At 42.4% G+C, this 22,755-nt stretch overlaps 1 protein-coding gene and 1 long non-coding RNA gene across 4 annotated transcripts in view; one reads left to right on the top strand and one right to left on the bottom strand.

Moving 5' to 3' along the window:
- The window catches only part of LOC144495941 (desmoplakin-like), a 73,170-nt gene extending 67,603 nt beyond the window's left edge, over positions 1–5,567 (top strand). For both annotated transcript variants that reach the window (XM_078216817.1, XM_078216816.1), the window contains one exon: positions 1,717–5,567. In XM_078216817.1, the coding sequence (XP_078072943.1) occupies positions 1,717–4,893 (3,177 nt within the window). In that variant the 3' untranslated portion in view covers positions 4,894–5,567. The remainder of the gene's footprint in view (positions 1–1,716) is intronic.
- Positions 1–22,755, bottom strand: part of LOC144495943 (uncharacterized) — a 43,303-nt gene that overhangs the window by 18,612 nt on the left and 1,936 nt on the right. The window contains exon 1 of one of the 2 annotated variants that reach the window (XR_013498364.1): positions 1,787–1,934. The exons of the other annotated variant lie outside the window; for it this stretch is intronic. This is a non-coding gene — a long non-coding RNA (uncharacterized LOC144495943). Of the gene's footprint in view, positions 1–1,786; positions 1,935–22,755 lie in introns of those variants that run through there. 2 annotated transcript variants of the gene reach the window in all.

Genomic DNA, 22,755 nt, shown 5'->3' on the forward strand with positions numbered 1-22,755 from the left:
TTAACAAGAAATCTAGTATTGGGTTTTCCAACTTTCCTTCAGGTTTCCTTTGTCTCAAATGCTTTTACACAAACTCTGAGATCCAGCTACCAATTTCCTCCATTATTTCAACTTTAATTCCACAGGCTGTAGTAAAATCTTACAATCACTTCAAGCAGGTGGCTTATCTGTAGCCAACCTCATCAGCTCTTCTCTTCCCAGGTCTGACTTTAATTTCCATAAACAGTGTCCTGTTCCCAAAGGCAGTTCCCCTTTGTTCCTTTAACTTCAGACTTCTTGGAAATTTCAGTTCTCTAGTTTCCTTAACCAACTGTTCTTTTAAGTTTCCTGTGCTTTCTTTCTTGACCATTACTACATGGTATGAATTTTCTTCTCGCAAAGCTGAGAGAGCACTAGTCTCCTATAACCAACTGCTATAAAGTCAGTTTAAAAACACTCAAAAGTCTTCCTACCCTAAGAATGCACCCCAGTTGTTAAGTATGGACTTTATACTTCCTCCAGCTTGTTTACTTTTCATGCCATAAGCACAGTTTTATCTGAAACCAATCCACCACCACCCCCCACCTCCAGCCCAGTGCAAACACCTTTGTCCAACATGAATCTAACTATAGGTTTACCCTTACACAGAACCACTACACTAAATTAAACCCACTTAAAACTATTTATAATATTTAACAATACAAATATAGATCACTTAAAATTACCTCTGTTTTCCTGACAGTTGGAAGAATAATTTTGATAAATGGTTAAGATATTTGGAAAATATATAAAATAGTCTGGTTTAAAATAAGCATTTTAAAATGTCATTTGGTAATATAAAATTTGAGTATTGCTGGGAAAAAAAAGTCATGCTTTCAAAGCTTTATGTCTTGCACTTTAGCCAGAATATCAGTAGTAAAGGGAACAATCTATATTTCATGAGAAGAGTACTTACTGGTTGGCAAATGGATTCTGGAAGAGACATTACCGGTATGATGTAGGTTGTACGTCCCATCGACTGGCAGATCATATCCTTTTGGCTAATTGCAACAAGCAAAGTACAGACCATACCCAACCAGCCTGTGCTTTCAAAGCACAAAATATAGTGTCCATCATTAAATGTAATTCTGCAAATGGACAGCATTTGCTAAGCAATTCTGCTAAGAATTACACTGAAAACCAATTTAAGATAATCAGTCCTGCTCTGTTTGGCTTATGTACGCACGCTAGAAGCTAAATATGCTCACACACCCAGCCTTGTCCTTTGCAGACATATCCATGCATTGTGCCTTTTTCAATAGCTCTAATAGCACTGTGGGTGTCTCCCTAACAGAATTACGGGTGCATCTATACCTCGGGGACTGCAGCGGTTCAAGAAGGCAGCTCCTACCACCTTCAGAAGGGCAACCAGACTTGAGCAATAAGTGCTGGCTTAGCCAGTGATGCCCACATCCCATAAATGAATTTATGAAAAACAGTCATTCCCTGGTTCCCCATGGCAATGCCTTCATCCATCGGAGTCTCCTTGCCAATCAATCAGTGCACTCTTCCCATGAAGTATAAATTGTTGTTCCCTTTACCATTGATATTCTTGTAAACTGTCTTGATGGGTAAAACATTAAAAGCTTTGACAATATGTTTCATTTTTCATCATTACTTTTTTAAAAAAGCTTAATTTTGTTGACTTCACTTTTGAAATGTGAAAAAGTAACATTTATCTTCTATCTTGACATATAGGCAACTAATATGATTCAACAGACACACTCTGCTCATAAAGACATTTTGCAAGAAAAGGAATCTCTCTTACTGAAGATCAAACTCTTGGAGCAGGATAAATCGAGACTTCAACGTTATGAAGATGAACTAAGTCGAATAAAGGCACTGCTAGAAGCTGAATCCCGCTTGAAGCTGCGACTTCAGGATGAAAATGATGCGGTCAAATCTGATCTAAGTTACTGGAAGAATCAAGCAGAAATAAGACAGCTAGAAAAAGGAAAGACGAGTAATGAGTTTGAACGTTTGAAAGCTGAAATTGACAGACTGCAAACAGAGCTGAGAATTACTGAAGCAAGCTACAGGCAGAAACTTGAAGAAAGTGAAAGGGCAAAGAGATCTGAACTAGAAGCACTGCGCATAAAAACACAATTAGAAATTGAAAAGCTCCATCGGGAACCACCAACACTCAACAAGCAGACTCAAACAGATGGTATAGTTACGGTAGATTCTTCAAAACTTGTATTTGATGGAGTTCGTAAAAAGGTCACAGTAAGCCAGTTGTATGATTGTCAACTTATTGATAAATCAACTTTAGACCAGCTACTAAGAGGACAAAAAACTGTAATGGATGTTGCGAGTGAAATTAAATTGAGTCTTCATGGGTTGGAGAACATAGCTGGAGTCTATTCTCAGAAAAATGGAGAAAAACTCTCGATGTCAGAAGCAGCAAAAAGGAACATTCTTACTCCCGAAGTGGCCTTGTCACTTCTAGAAGCACAAGCAGCTACTGGGTACATCACCGATCCAAACAAAAACAAGAAGATGACAGTGGATGAAGCTGTTGCAGTGGGCCTGGTTGACCATAAAGACAGAGACAGACTGCTGGTAGCAGAGAAGGCTGCAACTGGATTTAAAGATCCATTTACAGGAAAAGTTATCTCCCTATATGAAGCAATGAAAAAAGATATTGTTGACAGAGAGACAGGTCTCCGCTTGTTTGCAGCACAGATTGCAGCAGGTGGAATAATTGATTCAATAAACAGTGTGTATCTACCAAAAGAGCTTGCATATAAACGTGGGCTGATTGATGCAGAAACGTATCAGACACTTGCCTCTCCTTTTGATAACTCAAAAATTTTTGTTGATCCAAATACAAATACAAAAGTTTCCTACCAACAGCTGAAATTAGCCTGTCGAGCAGATCCTGGAACAGACCTGCTTCTTTTGCCAGTGCAAAAGAATGAAATAACATTACCAGGGATTAGAGCAGATGTGTCAGTAGACAGTCTTGTTGGGGCCAACATTATAGATAAAAATACAGCTGCTGCTCTTCAAAGGGGAAGCCTAACACCAGAGCAAATCAGTGAACGGTATAAGGGCTACCTGCAAGGCAATAGTAGTATTTCAGGAGTGTATGTTGAAGCCACAAAGGAGAAACTTCCAATCTACCAAGCCATGAAGAAAGGCTTGCTGAGACAGGGCACAGCTCTTGAACTTCTGGAAGCTCAGGCAGCCACAGGTCATATAATTGATCCTGTCAATAACCAAAAGCTGACAGTTGAGGCTGCTACTACAAAAGGAGTTATAGGTCGAGAATTCACAAATAAACTTCTTTCAGCAGAAAGGGCAGTTACAGGTTATAAAGATCCTGAAACTGGGAATATCATTTCACTGTTTCAGGCAATGAAAAAAGGCCTGATTGAACACAGTCATGGCATTCGCTTGCTGGAAGCCCAAATTGCGACTGGTGGAATTATTGATCCAAAGCATAGCCATCGCTTGCCAGTTAACATTGCTTACAAACGTAATTACTTTGATGAAGAACTGAATGAAATTCTGATGGATCCAGGAGATGACACCAAAGGCTTCTTTGATCCCAACACAGAAGAAAATCTTACCTATCTTCAGTTAGTGGAACGGTGCATTATTGATAAAGCCACAGGCCTTTGTTTGTTGCCACTGAAAGAAAAGAAAAAGGAATCCAAAACCACAAGGTCATCTGCAGTGAGAAAGCGTAGAGTTGTCATTGTGGATCCTGACACAAATCAAGAGATGACAGTACGTGAGGCCTACCACAAAGACTTGATAGATTATGAGACTTTTCTAGAGCTTTCTGAACAGGAGGCAGAGTGGGAAGAAATAACAATTACAGCATCGGATGGGACCACAAAAACCGTTATTGTTGACAGAAAAACAGGTAATCAGTATGACATTGAAGAATCATTAACAAAAGGTTTAATTGATAAAAAGAGTCTTGATGACTACCGTGCTGGAAGCATGACACTCACACAGTTTGCAGATATGTTCACTGATAAGATTAACATCAGTACAAGTGAGAGTAAACAAAATTGTTTAACAAACCGTTGTCCAAGTCCATTGCCAAGTCCATTGCCAAGTCCATTGCCAAATTTTAAAATAACGTCTCATGATTCTTCTGATGATTCCACTCCCATTGCAGCAATATTTGATATTGAAACATTGGAAAAAATAACAATTACTGAAGCCATTCGTCGTAATATTGTTGATGCTATTACTGGACAGAGGTTGTTGGAAGCCCAGGCCTGTACAGGAGGTATAATAAATCCTGGAACTGGTCAGAAGCTATCCATCCAAGATGCTGTATGCCAAGCTATTATTGAGGAAGACATGGGGAAGAGATTAAAGCCAGCACAAAAAGCATATGTTGGTTTTGATGATGTGAAGAACAAAAAAAGGCTCTCTGCATCAGAAGCGATGCAAGAAAATTGGCTACCATATGAAGCTGGACAACGCTTCCTTGAGTACCAGATGGTTACAGGTGGATTGATTGTGCCAAATGTTCCAGGACGAATCACCATTGACAGTGCAGTAGATAAAGGCTTGATTAATGCCAAAACAGCTGTAAAACTGCAAGACACCAATAGCCATTCAAAAAGCCTCACCTGTCCCAAAACAAAATTGAAGATTTCATATAAAGAAGCAGTAGATCGTTCTATGGTTGAAGATAAGACTGCCCTGCGGTTGTTGGAAGCATCATCATTTTCTACGAAAGGAATTGACAGTGCTTATAATGCAGGCGGCTTCTCGGGACCAAGTTCCCGTTCTGGTTCCCGTTCGGGTTCACGAAGTGGGTCGAGACGAGGAAGTTTTGATGCCACATCTTACAGCACATCTGTCAATACACTTACAACCTATGTAACCAGTTCTACCTTGCGCTAATCTTTTACTACAAATATCTAAACATTGTGCATTTTCAAAACGCATTAATCCAAATGTTTATTTTTCTTTTGAAACTCCCATGTTTTTAATGATACACTGGTGCCCTGTTAAGATCAGTAACTTTATGTTGCAGAGAGAAAATTAATTTGAATTAGTTTAGTAATCCATATCACAAGGTTTCTGAAAATAAGGAATTATGTTGGAAACCTTTATCTTTAAAGCAGAGATTCTATTTTACATACTTAATGCTTTGTACTATATAGCAGTTTCAAAGTGCCATGGAGTGGTGCCAATGAAAAGAACCTGTTTAAAAATGTTAAAACTTTGGAGGAAATTTATTGTACAGCATTGATGTTTTCTTTGTAGTGAAAAGTTTCGTACAGAGAAACATAGGTTGATCTTAAGTGGGCTCCACAGTTCTGAATGTAGTTTCATACTGACTAGTAGTTGGATGTTTTTAGTGGGGGACAGGAAATTGTGCTTTAAATTTAATTTTTTTTTGAACAATGAGTATTCAGTACGTAGATTTTCTAAACACATGCTAATAAAAAGGAGTGATTTATTGTATGTATGCATGCTGAATTTTAGGATTGTGTATTCTTACTTTTCTTTATGAATAAAGTTGCATTATTTGGAGTGACTTTGTTTCTGATTAAATACTTACATTATCAGTGCTACCATGTCAATTTGTTGACATATTCATGAGTGTTATATAGCGGGCACATAAAATTTCACACACTTAGGTCTGAATTCTCATTTGGATACAGAGTGTTTTTGGTGTACAAATAGCCAAACTTAATATGTTTTTGGAGAAAATCAGATTTTCTTCCACATTCCTGAACCGGGCCATTTTCCTCTCTCCTTTTTGTGGTTTGGGAATGCTTAGTGTGCAAAACACACACTGGGGAGATGACTTTCCCAAAAATATTCTAAGTGTCCTAAAAGTCTGAAAACATGTTCCATGCTGTTTTTTTGGGCGAGTTCAGCTCTGCAAACTTCCCACACTTGTCAGTTTTTCTAACAGCAGGGAGATTTGTGCTGGTAGGGGAGGGGTAGAGCCTAAGTACACCAGGGAAGCCAGCTGCAGACTGCTCAGGGAGCCCCAATCTCTGAACCGGGAGACCTCCTGCACCCGCCCTCCAAATCATCGGTGGCATGTTCTCCCTATCACACCAACATGGGTTGCCAGCATCGGGACATCAGAACCCTCCCAAAGAGTTCTCTGGCAGACATCCTATGCTCACCATTGCACATCCTGCACGTCACGCACATCCCCCCAACCCATCATGGCCCCACCCCGGCACTGCTCTGGCACACTGGCAGTTCCCAGTTGGGCACCATAAAAGTGTCAGGTGGGTATTGCCCGTCCATGCCCCTGACCACCCAGGGATTTCAATGGCCTCCAACCCCCACCCCCAGCGTGGCCATGGCGCCTGGTCTCCGCTGGTGCTGATTCTCACCGGTGTGATATTACACCGGCAAGGGGGAAGATTCCAGGAAGATGCCATGCAGGAGCACATAAGTAGTCTTACTTTTATGTAAATAGGCTCCATGCCCAGATGCTTATGTTGCCAGCAAAACAGGGCCAAGAGAATAGCAAACTGGCACGAATTGGTTTTTAATCCTTGCCCATGATCTTCCCGGCTCACCACGCTGATTGATTGGCACGGTGAGCTGATAGAACATAGAACATAGAAAGCCACAGCACAAACAGGCCCTTCGGCCCACAAGTTGCGCTGATCATATCCCTACCTCTAGGCCTATCTATAGCCCTCAATCCCATTAAATCCCATGTACTCATCCAGAAGTCTCTTAAAAGACCCCAACGAGTTTGCCTCCACCACCACCGACGTCAGCCGATTCCACTCACCCACCACCCTCTGAGTGAAAAACTTACCCCTGACATCTCCTCTGTACCTACCCCCCAGCACCTTAAACCTGTGTCCTCTCGTAGCAACCATTTCAGCCCTTGGAAATAGCCTCTGAGAGTCTACCCTATCCAGACCTCTCAACATCTTGTAAACCTCTATCAGGTCACCTCTCATCCTTCGTCTCTCCAGGGAGAAGAGACCAAGCTCCCTCAACCTATCCTCATAAGGCATGCCCCCCAATCCAGGCAACATCCTTGTAAATCTCCTCTGCACCCTTTCAATGGCTTCAACATCTTTCCTGTAATGAGGTGACCAGAACTGCACGCAGTACTCCAAGTGGGGTCTAACCAGGGTCCTATAAAGCTGCAGCATTATCTCCCGACTCCTAAACTCAATCCCTCGATTAATGAAGGCTAGTACGCCGTACGCCTTCTTGACCGCATCCTCCACCTGCGAGGCCGATTTAAGAGTCCTATGGACCCGGACCCCAAGGTCCTTCTGATCCTCTACACTGCTAAGAATGGTACCCTTCATATTATACTGCTGCTTCATCCCATTGGATGTGCCAAAATGGATCACTACACACTTATCCGGGTTGAAGTCCATCTGCCACTTCTCCGCCCAGTCTTGCATTCTATCTATGTCTTGCTGCAACTTCTGACATCCCTCCAAACTATCCACAACACCACCTACCTTGGTGTCGTCAGCAAACTTACCAACCCATCCCTCCACTTCCTCATCCAGGTCATTTATGAAAATGACAAACAGCAAGGGTCCCAGAACAGATCCCTGGGGCACTCGACTGGTCACTGACCTCCATGCAGAGAAAGACCCCTCCACAGCCACTCTCTGCCTTCTGCAGGCAAGCCAGTTCTGGATCCACAAGGCAACAGCCCCTTGGATCCCATGCCCTCTCACTTTCTCAAGAAGTCTTGCATGGGGGACCTTATCGAACGCCTTGCTGAAGTCCATATAGACCACATCCACCGCTCTTCCTTCGTCAATGTGTTTGGTCACATTTTCAAAGAACTCAACCAGGCTCGTAAGGCACGACCTGCCCTTGACAAAGCCGTGCTGACTACTTTTGATCATACTAAACTTCTCTAGATTATCATAAATCCTGTCTCTCAGGATCCTCTCCATCAACTTACCAACCACTGAGGTTAGACTCACCGGTCGGTAATTTCCCGGGCTGTCCCTGTTCCCTTTCTTGAATATAGGGACCACATCTGCAATCCTCCAATCCTCCGGAACCTCTCCCGTCTCCATCGACGATGCAAAGATCATCGCCAAAGGCTCCGCAATCTCCTCCCTCGCCTCCCACAGTAACCTGGGGTACATCCCATCCGGTCCCGGCGACTTACCAACCTTGATGCCATTCAATAGTTCCAACACATCCTCTTTCTTTATGTCCACATGCTCGATCCTTTCTGTCCACCGCAAACCAGCAGTACAACCACCCAGATCCCTTTCCACCGTGAATACCGAGGTAAAGTATTCATTAAGCACCTCCGCCATTTCTAACGGTTCCGCACAAACTTTTCCCCCTTCACCTTTTAAGGGTCCTATGCCTTCACATCTCATCCTTTTACTCTTGACATATTTGTAGAAAGCCTTGGGATTCTCCTTAATCTTACCCGCCAAGGTCTTCTCATGACCCTTTCTCGCTCTCCTAATTTCCTTCTTAAGCTCCTTCCTACATCCCGTATACTCCTCTAAATCCTTAACACTTCCTAGCTCTCTGAACCTTCTGTATGCCTCTCTTTTCTTATTCACCAGGTTCATCACAACCTTCGTGCACCACGGTTCCCGTACCCTACCAACACCCCCCTGTCTCATCGGAACGTTGTCATGCAGAGCTCCAGACAAACATTCCTTGAAAATCCTCCACTTTCCTTCGGTACTTTTCCCCAAGAATGCCTCCTTCCAATTTACCCGTCTAATTTCCTCCCTGATGACACTGTATTTCCCTTTACTCCAGAGAAACACTTTCCTAGCCTGCCTGATCCTATCTCTTTCCAATGCTATCGTGAAGGAGATAGAATTATGATCGCTATCCCCAAGATGCTCACCCACCGAGAGATCCTCCACCTGTCCAGGTTCATTAGCCAGCACCAGATCAAGTACAGCCTCTCCTCTAGTAGGCTTATCCACATACTGTGTCAGGAAACTCTCCTGGACACACCTAACAAACTCCTCTCCATCCAAACCCCTAGCCCTAGGGATATTCCAATCTATGTTTGGGAAATTAAAATCTCCCATCACGACAACTCTGTTATTCCTACATCTCTCCAGGATCTGTTTCCCCATCTGCTCCTCAACATCTCTGTTACTATTGGGCGGCCTATAGAAAACACCCAGCAAAGTTACCGACCCCTTCCTGTTCCTAACCTCCACCCACAGAGACTCCGTAGTCAATCCCTCCACGGCGTCCACCTTCTCTACAGCCGTGACACTATCCCTGATCAACAGTGCCACTCCCCCCCCCTCTCTTGCCTCCCTCCCTGTCCTTCCTGAAACATCTAAAACCCGGCACCTGAAGCACCCAGTCCTGTCCCTGAGACATCCAAGTCTCCGTAATGGCCACCACATCACAATTCGAAGCAGCAATCCACGCTCTAAGCTCATCCACTTTATTCACTACACTCCTGGCATTAAAATAGACACATCTCAGACCTTCAGCCTGAGCACTTCCCTTCTCCATCACTCGTCTAACCTCCCTCTTACCCTGTCTACATTCCTTATCTATTTGCGAGCTAACCTCCTCGCTCTCAGTCCCCTCATTTCGATTCCCTCCCCCCAACCTTTCTAGTTTAAAGTCTCTCCAGTAGCCTTAGCCAACCTTCCCGCCAGGATATTGGTCCCCCTGGGATTCAAGTGCCACCCGTCTTTTTTAAACAGGTCACACCTGCCCCTAAAGAGGTCCCAATGATCCAAGTACCCAAATCCTTGTCCCTTGCTCCAGTCCCTCAGCCACGCACTCATTCTCCATCGATTCCTGCTCTCACTCTCCCGCGGCACAGGCAGCAATCCCGAGATTACTACCTTTGCATTCCTCTTTCTCAGCTGTCTACCTAACTCCCTATATTCTCTTTTCATGACCCCTTCCCTCTTCCTACCTATGTCAGCAGTACCTATATGCATCACGACCTTCGGCTCCTCTCCCTCCCCCTTCAGGATTTCTGGGACTCGACCAGAGACATCCCGGACCCCTGCACCAGGGAGGCAAACCACCATCCGAGAGTCCCGTCTGTGTCCGCAAAAACGCCTATCTGACCCCCTCACCGTAGAGTCCCCAATTAGCACTACCCTCCTTTCCTTACCCTTTTGCACTACTGGGCCAGGCTCAGCTCCAGAGACACTGCCACCGCTGCTTCCCCCTGCTGATAGGGTTTCCAATTTTAATTGGAGAATGACAATCGGATTTCCTCTCGCACAACATTTTTGTCTGGTAGTGTGGGGCTTTGGAAGCCCGTTTAAAGTACATCATCTGAGGAGGGATGACAATTTCAAGTTGTAATAACAGATTGTCCCTTTGTGGCACAGTGGTTAACATTATTGCCCAACAACTCCAGGGAGCCGGGTTCAATCTGGCCTCAGGTGCCTGTCTGTGCGGAGTTTGCACGTTCTCCCCGTGTCTGTGTGGGTTTCAAATTCCATTGATATTGGATGGAATCGGAGGACCATACATAGTATTGGGCGAGTGACAAAGGAGGGAGAAAAGTAGGCTGATCATATTCTGTGAAATATGAAATGAGCTGAGTAAATTGACAGAAACTGATAACTGTTGTCCTCTGGCAATAACAAAACATGTGGTAGCATTTACACAAATTATAAAGCCTGTTTGTTTTAAGAGAGTGTATCAATGATCTTCACAAAAACAATTCCACAATGGAACAAGCTGTTAAAGGAAATAGTCACAGCCCACCACTTGAAATCTTCAAAACTTTGATTATTACCATTATCAGCACTACCATCTCAGCAAGTCATGCGTGGCTTAGTTAGCACTGTCCATATAAATGTTTGTGGAATATGGATATTAGGCTGCGATACTGACGCAACAGAAGCCGAAGGCTATAGAGGTGGTATGGTGATCTGAGGCGAGCACAGTAAGAAGTCTCACAACACCAAGTTAAAGTACAACAGGTTTATTTGGTAGCACAAGCCACAAGCTTTCGGAGTGCTGCCCCTTCATCAGGTGAGTGGGAGTGCTGTTCACAAACAGGGCATATAAAGACACAAACTCAATTTACAAAATAATGGTTGGAATGCGAGTCTTTACAGGTAATCAAGTCTTAAAGGTACAGACAATGAGAGTGGAGAGAAGGTTAAGCACAGGTTAAAGGAATGTGTATTGTCTCCAGCCAGGACAGTTAGTGAGATTTTGCAAGCCCAGGCAAGTCGTGGGGGTTACAAATAGTGTGGCATGAACCCAAGATCCTGGTTGAGGCCGTCCTCATGTGTGCAGAACTTGGCTATCAGTCTCTGCTCAGCGACTCTGCCTTGTCGTGTGTCGTGAAGGCGGCCTTGGAGAACGCTTACCCGAAGATCAGAGGCCGAATGCCCGTGACCACTGAAGTGTTCTGCCACAGCAACCTCTGCAAGACATGTCGGATCATCGACACGGATGCCATCATCTCACGTGAGAACACCATCCACCAGGTACACGGTACATACACTTGCAACTCGGCCGATGTTTACCTGATACGCTGCAGGAAAGGATGTCCCAAGGCATGGTACATTGGGGAGACCATGCAGATGCTACGACAACGGGTGAATGAACACCGCTCTACAATCACCAGGCAAGAGTGTTCTCTTCCTGTTGGGGAACACTTCGGGTAAGCATTCTCCAAGGCCGCCTTCACGACTCACGACAACGCAGAGTCGTTGAGCAGAGACTGATAGCCAAGTTCCACACACATGAGGACGGCCTCAACCGGGATCTTGGGTTCATGTCACACTATCTGTAACCCCCACGACTTGACTGGGCTTGCAAAATCTCACTAACTGTCCTGGCTGGAGACAATACACATCTCTTTAACCTGTGCTTAACCCTCTCTCCATTCACATTGTCTGTAGTTTTAAGACTTGATTACCTGTAAAGACTCACATTCCAACCATTATTTTGTAAATTGAGTTTGTGTCTTTATATGCCCTGTTTATGGACAGAACTCCCACTCACCTGATGAAGGGGCAGCGCTCCGAAAGCTTGTGGCTTGTGCTATCAAATAAACCTGTTGGACTTTAACCTGGTGTTGTGAGACTTCTGACTGTGCTTACCTCAGTCCAATGCCGGCATCTCCACATCATGGCTACGATCTGAGGCGAGACATGGGCTGGTATGGCATGTGGGTGGGGATGGAGTTTAGGGTGCCGTTCGAACAGTGTCAGCCTTTAAATACTGTTGGAAGCTAGGTACTGTGTCGGAGAACTGAGACATGCCTTTTAATAGGTCCACCTCTGCACCCACACCCCTGGTGAACTTCAGCACGGCTCACAAAATCCACTGCAAACCCAACCTCAGTACAAAGAGACAAAAATGGCATATGAAGTCACACATGGGTCACATGCAGTTTGTGAGCTGTGACAGCGTGTCAGTTAGGTTTTCCTGAACCCAGAGGAGGATCTGGCCCATGGAAAGACAGCTGGGATTTGTGAGTGGCTCAAGATGTGGCTGTCATAAGCAATCCCCAGGAAACGGGCACACACCGGCATGAAGCCCATTGTGTGGACACAGACGACTGGAATCCCTCATGGTTCCTGAATGGCACTGCATGCCGCCATGGTGACTTAAGAGGATGCTGTCTATCAGCTCTTGCACTTGGAGCATCCCTGCTAGATGGCCAAGCCCTTGGCATCCTTGCTTGCCTGGTAACGGTCTTTGTTCCTCCATGTGTGGTCCTGCTCCCTGAGCAGCTGCATGCTGCTGGTCCTGGCTACATGCCATAGCACATCGTCATCTCTGCAGCTGGGCAATCCCAATCAGTAGAAATGCCAACTCAACAGGCTCCATGATTCTCTAGAATCATGCTCTGAAAGAATGAGACCACATTGAGCACTGAGGAATCTTAACAGAACCCCGACCCTCATTGCTTCATCTGTGACTTCCACTCAAATGCTTCCCCTTTGTGAATTTCTGATTTCCTTCACACCACCCCCTCTGACACTACAGGCACATACCCACACAGCTTCTTCTTTACTCCAGCAGGATGAATAGTGTTGAGCCTCCATTGTCTCATGGCATTTCACCAGCACATCCCCCCCACCAAAGAACATTGGTCCCAATCTTGCATGGCACTCAACTGCATCAGAGAGAATGCATGACAACAAGGTATACATCCTGATGGGCTCCTCAAAGATGGTGGTGTAGTCCAGAGCACTGGATACAGTTACACAAATAGATATTCTTCCCGATTTGATTACAAGTAATTAGCATATACCAATTAGAGATTACATTTGTATCAAAGTTATCTTTGTCCATTCACAACTATTGATCAGGTTTATATCATGCATAAAGTAAGAATGCTACTAACTAATCACAACATGTGTACATCTACTTGATTATAATACCATCAAGCAAGGGTTTTTTCTTACTATCTACCGCCCTCCGGACATGAGTATGATAGCTATATGTCTGACCAATGGTTTGTCAACCTCCCATGTCCATTGTTCCTTGTTATTAACAAATACTGAGAAGTCGCAGCTATACATGATTCAATGGAAGTCTTATGTGTAGTTTTATGTTCCTTGATGCTTTTCTGGATCTGCTTTAATCTAGAGCTCTGGTTTTCTCATAGCTTTCCCTGACTTGCAGCTTATGTGATTTTTAAACTTGTGTGATTATTAACACTTTCAATCCCCTCCTTTGGCCATTGGGTAACCACCCCAAAAGGCCAATATGATGTTGAGAACACCTCTCCAAATCCTTCAGATGGCCAGCTGTCCAGATGGGAGGAGGTATCCTAAACTATGCTGCTGTGAAATTCAGTTTCTAATTTTCCCCCTTCTTCCTTTTTACAGGCTGCCACAGGAGCATAGTAAGGTACTGTCAGAACTTGCAACTTAACAGATAGCGCATCATGGTGGCCCATAATAATATTACCCCTGTCCCTATGGTCACCTCCATCCTGATTATTTCCCACAAATTGGTCAGGTGGTTTCCTGCCTTTCCTGGAACAAATATGTCCACCAATGGTGTATCCCTGATTGTTTCAATCTGGTGGGAGTCTGGGTAGCTAGATTCACCTGTTTTTGTCCTTTATCTCTGGAGCAACTGACATATTCATGGGCAATTGCCATAGCCTCCCCCGCATAGCCTGCGGTTCACTTTTCCCTGTGTCTCATTGATGTACAACGAGTCATTTCACCAGGCATCAAACAAGTAATCTGATGTTTTTCCAGGCAGGTGGAATTACCCCAGTCAGTGAATCTGTAACTTGCAGACAAAAACTGTGATTACTTTCACAAAGTAAGCCCCCAGAGATTATCTCCGTCTCTGATGTGACTATGCCTCACTGAGTGGGGCCCAACTGTACCATTTTAAATGCCTTCTTCAATGGCCTAATATCAACGGTTGTTACAATGTAACCAATGGTGACATGCTGTGATGGTCAGCTGACCCGGTATAAATAGAAAGCAGATGGGGATGGGGGGAGCGTTTGTGACCCAGGGCATGGCCCAAGTGGTGGTAGTGTAATTAAATTTCTTTATTAAACTTTTACTTTGACTTATTTTGTGAAGTTGTTTTTAATTTGTTTGCTACAGGAGTATCCTTACTGCCGGATGAGCAACGATTACCTTTCTGTTGTTTTGTAGAGGCTCTAGAATCCGACAAGCACACACTGTATAATATTCCAATTCTGACCAGCATTTCGCAGTGCTCCAAATGCTAGTCCCTCATTATGGGTCACATGTCCTTTAAACCCAGTTCAGTAAACCCTCGTTATAACAGGTACTGACAAGCTGCAGCTGGAAATAATTCAGTGGAAGTAAAACATGCAGTTTTATGGCCCTTGACGCTTATCTGGTCTGCTTTAATCAAGACCTGTGGTTTTCTCATAGCTTTCATGGCGGCATAAGAACTAGGAGCAGGAGTAGGCCATCTGGCCCCTCGAGCCTGCTCTGCCATTCAATAAGATCATGGCTGATCTTTTTGTGGACTCAGCTCCACTTACCCGCCCGCTCACCATAACCCTTAATTCCTTTACTGTTCAAAAAGGTATCTATCGTTGCCTTAAAAACATTCAATGAGGTAGTCTCAACTGCTTCACTGGACAGGGAATTCCACAGATTCACAACCCTTTGTGTGAAGAAGTTCCTCTTCAACTCAGTCCTAAATCTGCTTCCTCTTATTTTGAGGCTATGCCCTCTAGTTCGAGTTTCACCCGCCAGTGGAAACAACTTCTCTGCTTCTATCTTATCTATTCCCTTCATAATCTTGTATGTTTCTATAAGATCTCCCCTCATTCTTCTGAATTCCAATGAGTATAGCCCCAGTCTACTCAGCCTCTCCACATAAGCCAACCCTCGCAACTCTGGAATCAACCTAGTGAATCTCCTCTGCACCCCCTGCAGTGCCAGTATATCCTTTCTCAAGTAAGGAGACCAAAACTGTACACAGTATTCCAGGTGTGGCCTCACCAGCACCTTATACAGCTGCAATATAATCTCGCTGTTTTTAAACTCCATCCTTCTAGCAATGAAGGACAAAGTTCCATTTGCCTTCTTAATTACCTGCTGCACCTGCAAACCAACTCCTTGAGATTCCTGCACAAGGACACCCAGGTCCCTTTGCACAGCAGCATGGTGCAATATTTTACCTTTTAAATAATAGTCCATTTTGCTGTTATTCCTACCAAAATGGATGACCTCACATTTACCAACATTGTACTCCATCTGCCAGACCCTCGCCCACTCACTTAGATTATCTATATCCTTTTGCAGACTTTCAGCGTCCTCTGCACACTTTGCTCTTCCACCCATCTTAGTATCATCTGCGAATTTTGACACTCTACACTTGGTCCCCAACTCCAAATCATCTATGTAAATCATAAACAATGATGGTGGCATAATGATGGCATGGTGGCATAGTGGTTAGCACTGCTGTGTCACAGCGCCAGGGACCCGGGTTCGATTCCCGGCTTGGGTCATTGTCTGTGTGGAGTTTGCACATTCTCCCTGGGTCTGCGTGGGTTTCCTCAGAGTGCTCCGGTTTCCTCCAACAGTCCAAAGATGTGTGGGGTTAGGTGGATTGGTCATGCTAAATTGCCCCTTAGTGTCAGGGGGCCTGGGTGGGATTGTGGTCGGTGCAGATACGATGGGCCGAATGATCTCCTTCTGCACTGTATAATTCTTTCCCTGTGCGATCGAGTCGAGCAGCTTATATGATCTTTAAACTTGTATGGTTATTAACCGTTTCACTTAGCCTGAAAACTTACCACAGCTTCCTTGCCAACATGGAAACATTAAATTAAACCTACCTAAGACTATACCTTATTTCTAATGTTTACCCATACAAATATAAATCCCTTAACAGTAACTATATGGCTTCCTAGCACCTCCCCCTGGGAAAGAAAGACATTTTCACAATTCTGTATCTTGGAATTACACCCATTTTTCAAACCTAATAAGGCAAATCTCTAACCACATTACTTATTACATCATACAAGTACATTTTTCTTAGTTCACAGTTGCACAGGTCATTTTATATAATTACAATGATTTAACCAAAACAAAAACAATAACATCAACATCGGAATCAAAACATGGTAACTTTATCGTACTCCAGTCTTCTGTTTCTTTTTCTTTTGATTTCAGGTTTTTAATTCAGAAAAGACTGTTTCATTTAAGTCTACAGTGCAATTGTCCTTTTTGTCACTTGTAGGCATAGTTCCATTCTCAAACCCACTTTCCAAATCCACACGTGTTAAATTAGCATTTTGATTTAACAAAGTCAAAATGTCATTTTTTTGTGTATTAATATTTCAGTTCTTCCCTTGACAAAATCGTTTTTTGTTGTTTCAATAATATTATTAAGATATTTTCTCTGTTCACCCAGAATAGTATTGTATTCTTGCTTTGTTTGTTCTTAGAACATTTTATGATCTTGTTGTTTCTCCCAGTCCCATTTCAAATATGTTCTTTTCAACTCTGAGACATGTCAATCATGTCTTTTCTCTGAACTTTCAAAATTCATTCTAATCCTTCAACCTTTTTGCACAATGTCTGAACTATCTCAGTTCAATTCTCAGTAGAATTTGAATGGTCTTCGGCAAAATGTTCAGTTCCCCTTCTTCCAAACGCTACATTTTGTGTGTATCACCGACAAGCATTTTTACATCAGAGTCTTAGGTCACTGACTCAGATTATTTTGCAATGTCAGCACTTCTGGTTGATAATTCGAACTTCCCTAATTTTGCAGGTACTTCAGTTGTTTTCTTATCGCCCATTACTGACTTGGATGCATTAGTAATCTTACTTGTATCAGTTATTTGCTCAACCTGATCAGTATTCAACAAAGAGTTTTTATTCACACTAACTTTCAAATTGCAACACTCCACACCATCCATCTTCTTTTTCATTTCCTCCATTTTGCTTTGAAGTTCAAAAATCTCATTGCTCCTCTCACAATGAATTGTTAAGCCATTGTCAGTTTCAACCAATTAATCTGATTTACCAGAACTTCCTTTTCTTGTTCAAGGCATTTTGCACGATACTTCATAAATACTTCTGATGGTTGAAATTCACCAAGTTTTAACTGAAGATCAACCTTTGCAAATTTTGCTTTTTCAAGTTTATTCTTTAGACAGTTCAAGTCTTCAATCAAATATTCCACTTTCTCTGATTAATTCTCGATTGTTCTCAACAGTTTTTCATTTGCAAACTCCTATTTCATGCTCTAGAGTTGATTTTCGGTGTTAATCATGTTTTTCTTCAATTGCTTGTTATTTGCAATAAGTGAGTCATTTTTCTCCACAGTAGTTTGCAAAGGTTTGGTAAGAACATCGTTATTAGTAACTTGTTGCAAACCACTGGCCGTCATATCAGTGATGATTCTAAGATTCTAAGAATCATCACTGGCCGTCTCCACAAGCCAGATCATTACCTAGGATGAAATCTATTCCTCTAATAGATCATTTAGAATAATTGCCACTGTAACAATTCCATTCACAATTCCATTCATAAATTAACTTTACAAAAAGAAACAGGTTCATCCCTTCCATTAATCACTCTTATGAGTACTTTTTCTTTCATTAAAATTTCTGGAACACAAATTGTATCATCAATGATTGATCTGCTCTTGTATCTCTCAAAATCTTAAGTGATTTATTTATTTGGTTAGACAAATAATGGAAAACCTAGCACTTTGAAACAAAGCATTCAGAACCTCCAATAGCCTGACTTCCTTCCTCTGTACTCAAATAATTCTCTGAACTATCTTGAGATCTATCCCCTTTCATTATTGATTCTGAAAGAGCATGTTTTACCTGCACTACTGCTGTAGTTTTAACAGTCATTCATTTTTCTGCTGCTTCCTTTCCCACTACTGCAACTCATCTTCCATTTAATTTCCTACAATCTGCCCTAATATGTCCCACTGTGTTAGAATGGAAACACTTAAGCCTGCAAATGTCACTTCCACCCTCAACACCTTTTGATCCGAAGGGAATTTTCCTGACTCTTCTCAACTGTTCCACCTCTTCACCATTTGTTTTCTTTTCATCTTCCCACTTTTTATCCTTCTCTTGTTTAAAAGAATTATGGAAAAAAAGTTTGGTTCTATCAACCAGTTCATAATCAACAGCTAATTTTGCTGCCGGTCTAGCAGTTTTAATTTTTGTTCCTCAACCTAGTAATCAGAGGAAGCAAATCTTTAAATTATTCTAAAAGAATCATCACTCTAAGGGCTTCATATGGTTTCTTTATCTGTAATGCACATATCCAATGGTCAAAATTATTTTGCTTTACTCTTTTTGCTTTGGGATGGCACAGTGGTTAGCACTGCTGCCTCATAGCGCCAGGGACCTGGTTCGATTCCTGGCTTGGGTCACTGTTTGTGTGGAGTTTGCACATTGTCCTCATGTCTGCGTCGGTTCCCTCCGGGTGCTCCGATTTCCTCCCACAGTCCAAAGATGTGCGGATTAGGTGGATTGACCATGTTAAATTGCCCCTTAGTGTCAGGGGGACTAGCTAGCGTAAATGCATGGTGTTATGGGGATAGGACCTGGTGGGATTGTGGTCAGTGCAGACTCGATGGGCTGAATGGCCTCCTTCTGCATAGGATTCTATGATTCTACTCTCTAGAATTCAATGAGTTTGTACATGTTGTTTTCTTGCATTTCAAAATTTCTGTCTGTATGTCTCAGGAACTAACTCACACTCAATAAGGATATCCTTCTTTACAACATCATAATCTACAGTACCTTTTCTGAGAATGATGTATACATCTCACTATGTCTACCTTTCAATCTACTTTGTAAAAGCAATGTCCAAATTTCTTCCGGCCATTTCATCCATTCGGTTATTTTCTCAAAAGCATAAAAAAAATGTCTCGGCATTTCATTCGCGAATTTGGGAAGTGCTTGTAATATTAGAACATCTCCTCACTAGTTTCCAATCTAGAACCACCTTCCACGGCTGTCTGCGCTGCCCTTTAGTTTTCTGCTGCCTGTGTGCAATGTTGGAAGTCTCTCTCTTCCATTTCATATTGCTCCATTTCCCTTTTAAACTCCCTCTCTCTCTCCTCATTCCCATATAATCCATAGAATCCTTACAATACAAAAGGAGGCCACTCAGCCCATTGAATCCTCACCAACTCTCCTAAAGAGCATCTTACCCAGGCCTATCTGCCCTAACCCCATAAACACGTGCATTCACCATGGCTAATCACCTAATCTACACATCTAGGGACTGTGGGAAAAACCCAGGTACCCAGAAGAAACTCACGCAGACATGGGGAGAACGTGCAAACTCCGCACAGTCACCCAAGTCAGAAATGAACTCCGGTCCCTGGTACTCTGAAGCAGCAGTGCTAACTATTGTGTCAGAGTACCGCCCCTCTCCGTTGGAAAGCTCTCCCCCTTCCTATTTCCTCCATTATTCCTGCATCTCTAACTTATTAATTTCTGTATCTCTTTGCGACTGAAGATTGGCTATTTCAATTTCCTCACTTCACGGAATATTTGATCTATTAAGCAACCCTTGCAATTTTAAATGTTTCGCTAGATTGTCCATCATGTCAGCTTTTTTTAATCTTGGAGGTAATCCTAATTCAAATTTATTGGCCATTCACCAACTTTTGATTACTTTCTGTAAACCAGTTAGAGTTGCATCTTCCATCTTTAAGAAAGCTTTTCCCAATGCCATTTTGGATTCTAATCTGTATAGTATATCTTATGGTAGCTCCCTTTTTTGGCCCGGGCCTCAATACCTCTGGCGTAAGTGGGCACCTACACCAGAGATACGGATGCACTCACTCTTTAAGAATTCACAGATCACACCAGTTACCAATAAATCCCAAAACCAGTTTTTCTCTTCAGCCTCCAGTAACTTATTTTCCACATTTCAAAATTTTCACCAGGTTGTCACTAATAACCCATATCCCACCTTTTGATATTCCAGATGATGAGCCCCACTTTTTGTTATGATCTCAGTTGGTGTAATAACTGGACAGGAGGATCCCAGAGTGGAACTCTATCTCAAAAGATCATAAGAGTTTTTTTTTACTTTTACCAAATGTAAAGGAAACGGAGTCACAGGACTGCTAATTAGTTTCCAACAACAAAAGAAAACATTTATTAAACATTTTAAAAATGGAATACAATATTCCTCTACTCCTCCTTTAGCATAACACTTGCACACAGATTTAAGGTTACTACGGATAACAAAATACATTTGAAGCTACAATTGTCTGATCAGCACCAAAAGTTGATATTTGCAATTTGTCCTCAGGATTTCCCCAGATGATTGTTATATGAGAGGGTCTAAATTCCACTCTGAGATATAGATTTATAATCTCCCGTAGCAATATTTTCATTTAGCGATCCACATTCCAAAATCCGGTTCATATTTTCCAAAGACCTGGCTGACCAGAGCTTCCGCTACACTTTTAGCAGTGACACTGTGCCAGGATTTTGGACCACTCCTTTGTGATTTCCACTGCGTTAAAGAGATCACACTGTTCCATCACTTTATGAGATATCAGTTGTTAGAGACCAGATAAGAAACTCCAAGGTATATTGTGAAGTTAGCCTAGACCCCAACTTGTTTTGATTTTGGCATTATGGAGAACATAAGGCGTTTCACTCCAGGTATGATTCGGATGACTCACTGGGAAGCTTTTATTAAAACAAACTTTATTTAACAACACAGTTAAAATGTAACAAAAAGAATTAGCATAACTTTTACCAATTGAAAATACTTAAACATGACAAAATATAATTCTTAGCAGCTATTTATCTCTATAGTTCAAATTTAAGCACTATCCCCATAGACATAAATCTTCCTTCAGAACCAATTGGCACCAAAAATGGATTGCTCACATGGATGCTAAATTTCCAGCCTTTAACCCCTTTGGACAAATACAGAAAGACATCTGTCTTCTGATTCCCTTACAGTAGTTTCTACGTTCAAGAGGTGCGACTAGGGGAATTTCACAGGAACTTCATTGCAGTGTAAATGTAAGCCTTACTTGTGACTGATAAATAAACTTTAATAAATAAACTTTTACTTTCCGCTAAAAAAAGAACTATCAATATGCAAAGTTTCACGCTATTAGTACTCTACAATATTTTATTAAATCTAAGCATGCAAATATAACAGTAGTATAGTCCATTTCAGTCATTTTTTCCACCATTGAACATTTCTGCTTCTTTCATCGAAGTTGTGATTAAGCATCAGCCATCACAATCTCTTTTCCTTATTTTCTCAACACACTGTTGCTCAACTGCTTCCTCTTTCCTTTTCAAAACCTCCTTGGGTCCTTAATCCTGCTATGATTCAAAGTCTGAGCTCAATTTCATCATTACGAGTATAAATTAGTTCCGGTAAAGTCCTCAGAGAGCTAGGCAGGATTGGAGGGTAAAACTTTACATTGGCTGCAAACTGGCACAAACCACTTCAGAATTGCTTCTTAATTTCCTTCGCTAACTCCAACCAGTTCTATTGATTTTGGGAGTCTCGGAATGTCAAAACGAAGTATTTTTTCCCTAGAAAATTGAACTGCTCACAAACTTTGTCAAAGAGAGCCTGTCCCAATGCATATCTCTCAACTTCACATGTGTGTGGTCAAGGCCATCCAGAAAGGTCACTTTATCTCTGTCCTCTTTCTTATTAATTGGCCTCAGTTCCTCTGTCAGGCAGTCCAACTCCCTTGTTAGCTCTGGATCTTCACCATCCCTTTCTGCACACTCTTTGGCAAAGATGCACAGCAGACTGTCTTCCTCAGTGTAAAAATCTGTTGCAACCATGGTTCCACAAATCACTGTGGCAGTTACACCGCCGCAAAAATCATTGGAATTTACTCGAACACCAGTTGTGAACAGTACTGTTTCACTGGGTATCCACATTTATGCAATCTGTGCAGATTCATTATTCCATCAGTTCATTTCGAATGATGGTACAGTTTCATCCAACAGTCTCACTTCATGTTGTTGTCCCTTTCTTTTGTCTGCAAGAGTAAAATACTTCTGCTCCTCAATCTCCATCTTGAGATCACACATGACTGTTGATTTATCTACATTTTTATTGGCATACATGATGAACTGTTTTTGAAAATCCTGCAATTTATTTTCAGGTAATTTCAACAACTGAGGAACAGTTCCAAACCAGTCAACTTGTCTTGCATCTGTCTCCACACTTGCTCACTTTCCTTATTCACATCATTGTTCAGTAACTGGTTCTCCTTCTCAGTCTTTGCCAGTTTTACCTGGTTAATCAAGACTTCAGGCTGCTGCATTTCAGATCGAGTAAACATCAGCTTCTCCTTCTGAAC

The sequence above is a fragment of the Mustelus asterias genome, chromosome 7 (assembly GCF_964213995.1).
Source record: "Mustelus asterias chromosome 7, sMusAst1.hap1.1, whole genome shotgun sequence".
NCBI classification, from domain to species: Eukaryota; Metazoa; Chordata; class Chondrichthyes; order Carcharhiniformes; family Triakidae; genus Mustelus; species Mustelus asterias.